At 49.0% G+C, this 12600-nt stretch overlaps 1 protein-coding gene across 1 annotated transcript; it reads right to left on the minus strand.

Annotated features, from left to right (window-relative positions):
- Positions 1-10137: 10137 nt before the first annotated feature.
- FOXI2 (forkhead box I2) lies at positions 10138-12470 on the minus strand. Its single transcript, XM_027529219.1, has 2 exons — positions 11975-12470; positions 10138-11301 (listed from the first exon to the last, which is right to left on the minus strand). The coding sequence occupies exons 1-2, from the start codon at positions 12468-12470 to the stop codon at positions 10859-10861; spliced, it is 939 nt and encodes a 312-aa protein (XP_027385020.1). The 3' UTR covers positions 10138-10858.
- Positions 12471-12600: the final 130 nt, after the last annotated feature.

Here is a 12600-nt window from a genome sequence, read left to right on the forward strand (position 1 = left end):
GGCAGGTTATAGTCCACGGCATCCCAAGAGCCAGACATGGCTGAGCTCACATGCGGCTGTTTTGATATAATGGGTATGCACTAGTATCAGGCTTCCCTGATTGCTCAGTTAGTAAATAATCCATGTGCAATGCAGGAGACCCTGGTTCGATCCCTGGGTTGGGAAGATCCCCTGGAGAAGGGATAGGCTATCCACTCCAGTATTCTTGGGCTTCCCTGGTGGCTCAGCTGGTAAAGAATCCGCCTGCAATGTGGGAGACCTGGGTATGATTCCTGGGTTGGGAAGATCCCCTTTAGAAGGGGACAGCTTCCCACTAAAATGTTCTGGCCTGGAGAATTCAGAATACAGTCCATGGGTTGCAAAGAGTCAGACATGACTGAGAGAATTTCACTTTCACTAGTAGTAAAAAAAAGTCTTGGAACATTAACATGCATGATCCTTAAGACGCAGGCTACAGCTATTGATTCTGTATCTGCCGTTTGGATCTGCAGGGTGGGACCAGGAGAGACACCGGGGTCTCAGGAGCAACTCTGGTCTCTGATGCAAGACCAGTGCAGCCATGGACAGGCATGACCAAGTGGGCAGGCTGTGTTCAGGAAATTTGTATTTACTGGTGCCAGAAAATGTAATTTCATGTAATTTTCACGTCATGAAATATTTTTCTCTTATGTTCTTTGTAAGTCATTAAACAATATAAAAGAACTTTTAGTTCATGGGCCATACAGAAGCAGCTGGTGGGCCAAATCCAGTCATTTGGAATTTCCCGGCTATAATTTTCTGTTCCTTCGCTCCTGTTTGAAACTTATACATTGTATTTCTACTCATTCAATGACGTCCCTTAATTTTAAAAATTATGCTACTAAAATTCTTTTCTATAATAAAGAACAGTCATGTTTCTAGTTTTTTAATCATGCCTAAAGAATTATGTTGTTTTATACAATGAAGTCCAAAGATAGTAATGTTTCCTTCCTGTGCCTCAGCTTTCTTGGAAATGGGATCAACATCTCTGGGACTGAATTTGAGGACAGAGAATGTGGCTTTTCTCTGCCGCTCCCTTCCCTGCTCTTTGTTACAAGAAAGGCAGTGTGGATGGTGGGAAAACCAGTGAGTTTTGGAGTCCGGGTAGTTAAGCTTTAAACCTCGGTCTCCAGCACTCTGCCTCCCTCGGGTGAGTCACTTGACCTCTCTAAGCCTAACTTTTGCATTTGTAAAGCTGAGTTAATACCACCCTCCTTGTTTATCGGCGTTCAGTAGAAGCCATGTCTTTAAGGCCCTTGCTGGCAGTGGGCACTCAGTACCAGGGCACCATCCCTCATGACCCAGGCCTGCCCAGTGCATCTTATAGGATTTCATTTCCACAGCAGGGGTCTGTGTTCCTACATTCAAAACCCCAGCTCTGCAGCTTTGCTCTCTCTTGAAGCTGGCACCTATTTTGGAAGTATGAATGAAGCCTCTAAACTGAACATCTTGACTTCACAACGTCCACAGCACCCTGTCTGGATTTATCAAAGCCTTCTCCAGTGGACGGTGCACAGGGCAGGCTTCTCAGCACCAGCTCTTGTCATTCTACACCCAGTTATGCTGAAAGTCTTTTTTTTTTTTTTTAAAGTGTAGATGCCCCAAAGGGAGCCATGGGTTTGCTGTATGAAAGAGCCCAGGTGAAATCTGAGCCAGAGTAGGGTCCCTCCTGAGATGTCAGAAGAATTCAAAAACATCCATCTTACTAGATACTGGAAAATGTGTGACTTTTTCCTGTTATAAATCTCACTTTAATTTTGTGCCTGCAATGCATGCATAAATATGATATGTGTACTAACAGACTGACACATTCAAGCCCTGAAAATGAAGAAACATTCCTGTCAGGAATGAAAAAAATTCTTGCTAATTAAGAAATATTATTACTGTAGATTCTTACATGTCTTACATTTCTTTACACATCGTTCACGTATTATATATCCTAGCCAGGACATTGTAGAAAAACTTAAAGCAATTGAATGAAAAAAAAAAAAAGGTTAAGGATAGTGTATTTCTTAAAATTTGCATTACAAATGATTCTTTAAAAGTTTTCTTCTTTCCTTCCCTTATAATTCCTTTCTTACATTGTATTGTTTAACATACCAAATTGTTTTTAATTTCACTCAATTAAATGCATGATGAAAAATGTACAATGTGATTTATTCTTCTTGACAAAAATTTTAAAACAGTAAGTCAAACAAACCAAAGTAAGTAAAACAGCAAGGCCATTCTGTTGCACTCAGAATTCCAAAAAGAGCAGAAAGAATTAAGCTCCAGCTTTTCAAGAATCCTGAAACAGAAACCGTTCATTAAAGTATTAATTCTGTTGCCTTGAGAAGTCTAGCTTCCCCTAAACCGACCTGCCCTTAGGCTGCAAGGACTGAAGTGTTCCCAGCCCAGCAGAGCGAGGTCCAGTCAAAGGGCATCCTTTGGTTCAGGTGGAGAAGTTAATGTTCGCCTTAGGCAGAGGCAAACCACCCGTGCGTGCAGAGGTGAGGGCTGGCTGCAGCTGATGAAGTGCTGGGACAGATCGGGGCCCTGGGAGCCAGGCAGACACCTGACTAGAAGATGTCTAGACACCTTCTAGAAGATGCAGTCGAAATTATGAGTCATACACAAACTCAGAAATGGTATGGACCTAACAGAAGCAGAAGATATTAAAAAGAGATGGCAAGAATACACAGAACAGAAAAAATCTTCAAGATCCAGATAATCACAATGGTGTGATCACTCACCTAGAGCCAGACATCCTGGAATGTGAAGTCAAGTAGGCCTTAGGAAGCATCACTACGAACAAAGCTAGTGGAGGTGATGGAATTCCAGTTGAGCTATTTCAAATTCTGAAAGATGATGCTGTGAAAGTGCTGCACTCAATATGCCAGCAAATTTGAAAAATTCACCATTGGCCACAGGACTGGAAAGGGTCAGTTTTCATTCCAATCCCAAAGAAAGGCAATGCCAAAGAATGCTCAAACTACTGCACGATTGCACTCATCTCACATGCTAGTAAAGTAATGCTCAAAATTCTCCAAGCCAGGCTTCAACAGTACCTGAACCGTGAACTTTCAGATACTCAAGCTGGATTTAGAAAAGGCAGAGGAACCAGAGATCAAATTGCCAACATCTGTTGGATCATCTAAACAGCAAGAGAGTTCCAGAAAAACATTTACTTCTGCTTTATTGACTATGCCAAAGCCTTTGACCATGTGGATCACAACAAACTGTGGAAAATCCCAAAAGAGATGGGAATACCAGACCACCTGACCTGCCTCTTGAGAAACCTGTATGCAGGTCAAGAAGCAACAGTTAGAACTGGACACGGAACAACAGACTGGTTCCAAATAGGGAAAAGAGTACATCAAGGCTGTATATTGTCACCCTGCTTATTTAACTTATATGCAAAGTACATAATAAGAAACACTGGACTGGATGAAGCACAAGCTGGAATCAAGATTGCTGGGAGAAATATCAATAACCTCAGATATGCAGATGACACCACCCTCATGGCAGAAAGTGAAGAAGAACTAAAGAGCTTCTTGATGAAAGTGAAAGAGGAGAGCGAAAAAAGTTGGCTTAAAACTCAACATTCAGAAAACTAAGTATAGTTTTCTGAAACTATACTTAGTATAAACATAGTATCTGGTCCCATGACTTCATGGCAAATAGATGGGGAAACAAGGGAAACAGCAACCGACTTCATTTTGGGGGGCTCCAAAATCACTGCAGATGGTGTCTGCAGCCATGAAATTAAAAGACGCTTGCTCCTTGGAAGAAGAGTGATGGCCAACCTAGACAGCATATTAAAAAACAGAAACATTACTTTGCCAACAAAGGTCCATCTGGTAAAAGCTATGGTTTGTCCAGTAGTCATGTATGGATGTGAGAGTTGGACTATAAAGAAAGCTGAGCACTGAAGAATTGATGCTTTTGAACTGTGGTGTTGGAGAAGACTCTTGAGAGTCCCTTCAACTGCAAGGAGATCCAACCAGTCCATCCTAAAGGAAATCAGTCCTGAATATTCATTGAAGGGACTGATGTTGAAGCTGAAATTCTAATACTTTGGATACCTGATGCGAAGAACTGACTCATCGGAAAAGACCCTGATGCTGGGAAAGATTGAAGGTGGGAGAAGGGAATTACAGAGGATGAGATGGTTGGATGGCATCACCAACTCGATGAACATGAGTTTGAGTAGCCTCTGGGAGTTGGTGATGGACAGGGAGGCCTGCTGTACTACATCCCATGGCGTCACAAAGAGTAGGACACGACAGAGTGACTGAACTGAACTGATCACACACTCTTTGCCTCTCTCCATCTTTAAGTTGCATTAAGCCCAGGCCCTGTGTGAGGAACACAGAGCATGAACCCATTTGTGTCTTTAAATTCTTCCTGCCTTCTTGGAATCTCAGCCTCGTTCTAATAATGGGATTAAAGTCTGGGAAGAGCAGAGGTGGTAGGAAAAGGCCCAGGCATCTTTGGCAAATAAGAACTTGTGTGGCCTTGGAGGTGTCAGCCTGGATTCTCTAGGACATTGTATTATTACAATTGCTCTCATGTTCAAAGGGAGAGATTAATCAGCCATTCTTGGCCTCAGCATCTCCCATCACATCGCTGGCTTTTCCTACCTGCAGCTCCACACTCCTTGGTGCGCAGCCTGTCCGCACAGGGCACTCTGCACAACAGTGGTCTCCAGGGCTGTGTCTGCTCCTGTTTTGTATCTGCAGGGTCCAGCTGAAGGTCTGGCTCTACGTAAGGAGGAATCAGGCCTGTTACAGGAGACTAGAGGACCCACGAAGGGAGGGAGAGTGTGCGGAAAGCTTAGGGTACAACTGCCAGCTCACGTACTTATTCATTCATTCAACTGCTACCCCAGGTGTTTGATTAAATAGAGCATGTGACTCCTGCCCACATAGACCCAAGAGGACCTAGGCAAGACCAGGGCCTTCTGGAGGTATGATACAGTCCATCCAAGGGCCACAGGTACAGAGCAGAGAGACACTTAACTTCGATGCCAGGGAAGGATCATTGAAAAGTGAGATATCTCTCAGACCTGAAGGACAGAGTTGGAGGGGAGAGAGTGAGGGCAAGTGGTAGGCATGTTCTTGCTGCCACAACTCTATGTAGCTGTGGCCTCTGGGAAGCAACCACTTAATCTTCCTGAGCCTCAGTTTCTGCATCAGTGAAATGAGGATAATAATACTTGCCTCCTTGGGAAGTCGTGAGGGCTTAATGAGATGATGTCCAATAAGCAGGTAACAGAGTCCTTGTCACCTTGATATTTAGCATTGGATGGATGCACGGGTGATTCTTGGGAGAAGAGAAAGCCTCCAAGACTCATCAATTCAATTAGCTCCATATTAAAGAACAGATATAACTCTGATTTTTGTAATGAAAATCTAATTTAATATTCTATTCATTTACCCTCCGCAAACTGAATGAGATCATTTCACATTCTTTGTGTTCAGTCCCTGATGAGCTTACCAGAGAGAGCAGTCAGCTTACGGCAGGTGCCAGGAAATTAGCCTTGAGGAACGTTCTTTAGCAAATTTTACATTAGATTAAAAGAGAGAGTTCTTCAAGCTTCAATGAATGGATGTAGAGATGCACCAGAAGAATCCATACCCAAGGGCCTTGGGGAAAAACCAGCTCGGGTCACATGAGTGGCTGTCTCCTGTGATGCTCAGTTGATAGATCTTCTTCTAAGAGCACAGGAGTTATGTTAAAGTTTTTGAATAAACCTATGGAGAAGGGAGCAGGCCACACTGGCTCCAGCCCAGGGCAGTACTCAACTCCTAGCCTAAGTCACAAGTAAGTTAAGAACCCTAGAAGGCAAACCAACACTTCCAAGCTTTCAGGGTATAGGAAACACAGCATTGCGGTGATTTGGTATTTACAAGTGAGATGGCTTATGGACTTGATCATAAAGCCGTTGTTTTGGAGCCGAATAGCTGCCGTCCAGCCTGTAACTACCCACTCCAGTATTCTTGCCTGGAGAATCCCAGGGACAGAGGAGCCTAGTGGGCTGCTGTCTATGGGGTCGCACAGAGTCAGACACGACTGAAGTGACTTAGCAGCAGCAGCCTGTAACTGCGCCCTGATCTCTGCCTCTCCAACTGGGAGGAGGCCTTGGGAAGGGTGTTCACTGCAGGGCTGAATGCAAAGCCAGACACATAGCTGACACTCAGAAGATTTACTGAACACATCGATTTTCCTAGGATGTGTGGCCAGGCCCCTACTGCATTCTGTGATCGTTGCACATGCTCCTCTCCACCTAAAACCAAACCCAAGTGCAAATGAGATATTCACACAGTATATCTCAGAAAATACAGAAAACACTGTGCCTCTGAGTATCGTGGGTTGGTGCTGTCAAGGCTTTCCCCTTGAGGATCCTGGCCAAGGCCTGGCTCTATGATTTGCATCGTGTGTGTGTGTGTGTGTGTGTGTGTGTGTGCACGCGCGCGCACGTGGGCACGCTCAGCTATGTACATATGAAGGTGCATTTCTGAGTATGGACCATAAAAAGGTTGCGTGTCTATCAAGAGTCCTTTTTAGTTCTCATTAGATGAGTTTCTGAAGATCATCTAACCCTTTCCCCCCCTTTTTTGTTTTTTAATTTGTACAATATTGTGTTGGTTTCTGCCATACAGCAACACGAATCATATACCCTCTGTCTTGAGCCTCCCTCCCTTCCCCACATCTCACACCTCCACATCATCTCAGAGCACCAGACTGGGCTCCCTGTGTTACATAGAAACTTCTCACCAGCTACCCACCCTACACACGATAGTGTACCTGTGTTGATGCTACTCTCCCCATTCGTCTCATCCTCTCCTGCCCCCACGGTGCCCACAAGTCCATCCTCTACATCTGCCTCTCTGATCCCTTCCTGCAAACAGGCGCATCAGTACCATTTTTCTTGATTCCATATATATGCATTAACACACTGTATGTGTTTTTCTCTTTCTGACTTCACTCTGTATAGGGCTCTCTGGATAGCTTAAGTGGTAAAGAATCTGCCTGCAATGTGGGAAACCTGGGTTCAATCCCTGGGTCAGGACGATCCCCAGCAGAAGGCAGGAATGGCAACCCACTCCAGTATTCTTGCCTGGAGAATCCCATGGACAGAGGAGCCTGGCGGGCTATAGTCCATGAAGTTGCAAAGAGTCGGACATGACTAAATGAATAATACTTTAACTTTTCTTTCACTCTGTATAACAGGCTCTGGGTTCATCCACCTCCCTAGAACCGACTCAAATTAATTCTTTTTGTGGCTGAGTAATATTCCATTGCATATATGTACTGTATCTTCTTTATCCATTCATCTGTCTGTGGACATCTAGGTTGCCTCCATATTCTGGCTGTTGTAAAGAGTGCTGCAATGAACATTGGGGGGTACACGTGTCTTTTTCAATTATGGTTCTCTCAGGGTATAAACCCAGTAGTGGGGTTGCTGGGTCATATGGTAGATTTATTCCTAGTTTTTTAAAGGAATCTCCATGTTGTTCTCCATAATGGCTGTATAAGTTCACATTCTCACACCAGTCAGAATGGCCGTCATCAAAAAATCTTCACTTAATCCTTTGACTCAGCTTTTCTATTGACAGAATCACAATGAACTTCAGACTCTTGTTTCAGTGAAGAGTTACAATAATTACTATAAGGTTATTTCATTGAATAAAACAAAGTCACTTGATACCACTGGAGGTACTTAGGAAATTAAAGATTGGAAGTTGAAGATGAATATGCCAAGGCAGCATCACCAAAGTGCAAAATTGTATTCATCATAGATGGACACCTTCAATGTTTAATCCATATGGGAATTCCTATCTTGAAATCCAGTGCCCACTTCTTAAATTTTAGTTACTACATTTAAAGAAATACTTTTAACAAATATTTGAGTCTTCATCACAAATGGTTCTTTTCTGCCTGAGGACTTCTTGCCACCCCACTGACAATTTCCATAGGAGGTAATACCACAATTTACATTATTATTATGTGCTTTGGTTTTCAACCACCTGTAGATTTCCACTACTGTTTGGCAAAACGAAAAGAATTCCTAAGAACCCATAGTAGTTTGGGTTCTTAGGAATAGTTTCAAATAAAGAAACATGCCATTCCTTTATTTGAAACTGTTCAATGCCACCGAAATGCTGATTCAGATGAAGAACTGAGTGTTTCAATGACACTTGTTGTGTGCCTAGAGCATCATACCAAGGCACTCTTTTTAGAAAGGTTTGCACTTAGTTTTAAAACAACTTGAAATTTCCTCAAGAGAAAAGCCATAGCTTACAGCACCTACCCTCGATATGCAAAAGCACAGTATTTTACTACTTCAAAGACCCAAGAGACAAACATGTGTAGATGGGGTCTGGGTACCAACACGGGGCTCCAAGGCCCGGGGAGAGGATTCTCCTGGCACAGTCCCTCCATCTATCTGCCCAACAGCAGCTGGTCCTTCGGCTGCCCACATGCAGCTTGCTTGGGAACTAAGGTCAAATTCACGAGACCTGGCCCAAAGAAGATATTTAGTTATAAACCGATGACAAGCTGCTTTGCTTTTCTTACTTATTTTGATTTCAGCAGTTTCTTTCCTCTGAGAAAATCTATCTTTGGGATCATGTGAAGTGGGATCATTTGGGATCATTCCAAAGTTGACTGCCCCAGGGCCCAGGAAATGCATTTTGGCTGCCCCTCACCCCCACGCAGACCCCCTTCATTGTGAAAATACTTCGAGACAAATAAACTGTCATGGAAATGAGACGGTTTCTGATCCCCAAATACCTTGCATTGTTAGAAGTAAACTATGCATTTCTCAGAAGACTCATCTCTTTGGTTATACCATTACCAATTAATGGTGTAAAGCAGGAATGGAAGCACCATTTTTCAACATCAAAAATTGATTTTTAGTCAAACAAACTAAAAGTGGAAAGATCTTTGTGAAGCCCTTTTCAGAAAAATCACTGTTGGAAGAATAAAAATGGCAGCTTCATACCAGTTTCGAACAGCCATGCAGCTTTGATGTGTGATGTTTATATATATTTATCAGCCAATTTTCTGAAAGCTCCATTAATTGTAAAAGTGTGCATTGTACTTTCTCAGTGTTGTCAAGCTTCTTTTTAAAAATTCCTTTACTCCAAGTTTCCTGCAAATGCAGAATCTAGACTGAAAACGCTGAAAACAGTGGAGAATCCCTCAAATGTACAGAACAGCAGGTACATTCAAGTTACAGTCTGTTGGTGTTTATTTTTAGCATTTTTGTTAATTAAATAGGCCTGAGAGAAGAAAATTCTTTCCTTTTGTAATGCGAGGATTTTCCTTTTCCTTGCTGGTTTTCTTAAACTGTATTACCTTTGGGGGAGCACTTAGGGTTGACTGTCAGTTTGGTAACAAAGTATCAGGCAACAGAGCTCCGCAGCAGCTCTCCTTCCCGAGCCCGGAGGCAGAGATGAGATGAGAAGCAGCCACTCTATGCTTCCAGAGAGGCTCGAAGGAACACCACCGGGGGCTCCAAACTCACTCCAACACTTGGCTAGTTCTATTCACACCCAAGCTCCTTCCCTTCCTCTCTCTTTCTCCCCTCCATCCCGCCGCCTCCCTTACACACACGCATCAGGATCACAACTGGCTCAGCCTTAAGAAACCGACAACCCTTTGGCATCCTTTCCAGCGGCAGCGGCTGCGCTGGGCCCCGAGGTCAGTCTTTGGAAAACTGCTGCAGCTCCCTGGAGGCAGCGGCGCTGCTCGGCTCGCCAAATCCTCTGCCCTCCCCCAAGTTCATGGGGTCCTCTCCCCGCTCGGCCTCCCGGGGAAGACACCTCTCCTGCCCAGCGCACAGAGGGTGGGTGTGCCCTGCCAAGAGCCCTCTGCTCCAGGATAAACCAAATGACCCCGGGGCCCGGGCGACAGAAACTCAGGGAGCTACCGAGGCAAACATGTCTCTTCCCAAGGCTGCTGGCTCCAGAGATGACCTTCTGAGCAAATACAAATGAGGGGAGAGGCTTACTTTTGCACCGAAGGCTCAGGGGTGGGAGAGCTGAGGCCCAAACTGGGGGGTGAGGGGTGGGCGCAGAGAGGAAAACAGGAGTGGTTTCCCCCGGTGTGAGCTTGGCTGGGGAGGCGGGAGGGAGGCGGGAGGCAGGCGGGGAGGTGGGAGGGAGCAAATCCAAACCCAGCCTGCCACTCCAGGGCGCTAGGCACTGCTCTAGGCTGCCCCCGAGGTGATGACCTGGCCCTAGGACCCGGTGAGGGAGGTGGGAGCTGAGTGGCAGGGAAGGAGCTGGGGTTCGCAGGACCAATGCAGCGTCAGCCATCAGGAAGTCCCTCTTACTAGACTTCAGTTCCAGACCACCCTCGATGGCTGACCGACCGCACACGCCGCTGAGGGTGAGGGGACCCACTCGGCCTCCCGGGGGTGCTCCTGAACCCCGCGGGCTTCCCTGGAGCACCAAGGAAAGGGCCTGTGCGCCGGGTGGGCCAGGCTGGAAAGGTGGGAAAAAATCCCACCCAGACGGGCCCGGGGGGTCCCCAGTAGCACCTGTCTAAGACACCAAAGTATCTTTGGGGGTGGGTCAGGCTCCCCTCGGAAAATCTGGGGTGAGCGCCAGCCTGTCGCCCCTTTCAGATGGAACCCTCTGGGAGCATGGGTTCCAGGGACAGGCCAAACTGGAAGGACAGGGGGAGCGCCCACTCGCCCCACCTGGATGGTCGCTGGGTGAGGGGTGCACGGCAGCGGGGACCCTGGGCCCTGCACCCCAGCCCTGCCCTGACCCCTGCCGGGGCGCTCGTGGGGCCTTGAGCTCAGCGCCTGTGGACCCCGCACTCGGGAACACTCCCCGGCCTTCCATCAAACTTCGGTCCCTTCCCGGGTGTAGACGAAGTGACTGACGCGGAAGCCGGTGGCCGCCGTCTGCTGGCCAGCGGCGAAGCCGGGCGCGGGGCGGGGGACCTGGGGGCTGTGAGTGGCGATCGTCGCGGGTCTCCCGAAGGAAAAGTCTCCCGCCAGGCCCCCGGGTAAGGGGTTGAAGCCGCCAGCTAGGGCGCCCACGGCCGAGGCCAAACTGGAGAAGCAGGCTGCGGCCTCGGGCGCGGGCGGGGACGCCGAGGCCCGCAGGTCCGGGGAGGCGGCGCCCAGGGGCTCCAGCTCTGGCGCCCGGGCTCCGGCCTGGCTCCGGGGACCCGAGGGTGCGACTGCGCCCGCCTCCCCCCTCCGCTTCCTCTTCCTTCGGAAGTTCCCGTTGTCAAACATCTTCTCGCAGTTTGGATCCAGGGTCCAGTAATTGCCTTTACCTGCGGAAGAAGAAAGGGACCGGCTCAGAAAAATCGGGGTCTGGCCGAGGTGATGGGTGAGAAGGTGAGAAATGGAGGTCAGCTCCAGAAGGATTCCCACCGGCCCCTCCATGAACCCTTACCCCCACCCCAAACCTTGAGGGGACGCTGTGTACCGGATCGGGCGTCCACAGCGAAGGACGATGCCCGGGAAATACAGAGCCTCGCAGAGAGCAAGGCCAGAGAGAAGGCCTATGAAATGAAGAAAGGAACCTGCTCTCCTCGGGCCACCGCTTCGCCCGTGGGGCGGAGCACACCTCGCCAGGCCTCTCTGCAGCCTCCCAAAGCGGCATCGCCTTTGTCTTAACCTTCGTGGGGAGAGCCGCCGTCTTCCCCACCTTAAGCAGAGGACATGCGCCCCCGAGAGAGGCAATTCCTAAGGTCGCCCCGGCAGGCTAGCTCTCCCGGGCTTCTTCATTCTGGAGAGCGCGCCGAGAATTAGAGACTCAGTTGCCCTGGATGTGAAGTCAGGGCTGCGGGGGTCTGCCGGCTTCCTGGAGCCCGTGCGCGGCTCCCCACCCTCCTCCCGCCTCGGCTCCCCTAGCTGGAAAGTCTGGACGGTCCAGGACCGCCGGGTCCCTCGAGTGCCCGCAGCCCGGAGTCCTGGACTCGCAAGGGGGCGCGCCTCTGTTACCTGGGTCGTCCTCGTCGCGGGGCACCTTCTTGAAGCAGTCGTTGAGGGACAGGTTGTGGCGGATGGAGTTCTGCCAGCCCGCCTTGCTGCGCTTGTAGAAGGGGAAGTTGCCGGCCACGTACTGGTAGATCTGGCTGAGCGTCAGCTTGCGCCGCGGCGCGCTCTGGATGGCCATGGCGATGAGCGCCGAGTACGAGTAGGGCGGCCGCACCAGCCTCAGCAGCTCCTGTTGGCCGGGCAGGCTCAGCCACGCCAGGTCGGCGCCTGCCAGGCCGCCGGGGGCCGCGAGGAGCGGGCCGGGGGCTCCGAAGGGGGCCGCGGGCACTGGGCCCGGCGCGTAGGGCGCGGAGCTGAGAGCGGGCGCGTTCAGCCACAGGCGCGGGCCGGCGCCCGCTGCGCCCAGATCTCCGCGCGCGTATCCAGAGGGGCGCGCGGCCGCCCGGGCCTGGCTCTGCGGGGCCGCAGAGGGCCCCGAGCCGTCGCCGTACTCGGCCATGTCCTGCCGCTCCCGGGCCGGGGCGGGTGGCTCGGCGCCCAAGCTCACGGGCGCACCATCCAGTGCGGCCGCCCGCAGCAGCTCCAGGTGTGGCGGCCGGGCCTCGCCCTCCGCCCTTTAAATGCCGTCG

This window comes from Bos indicus x Bos taurus, chromosome 26, assembly GCF_003369695.1.
Source record: "Bos indicus x Bos taurus breed Angus x Brahman F1 hybrid chromosome 26, Bos_hybrid_MaternalHap_v2.0, whole genome shotgun sequence".
NCBI classification, from domain to species: Eukaryota; Metazoa; Chordata; class Mammalia; order Artiodactyla; family Bovidae; genus Bos; species Bos indicus x Bos taurus.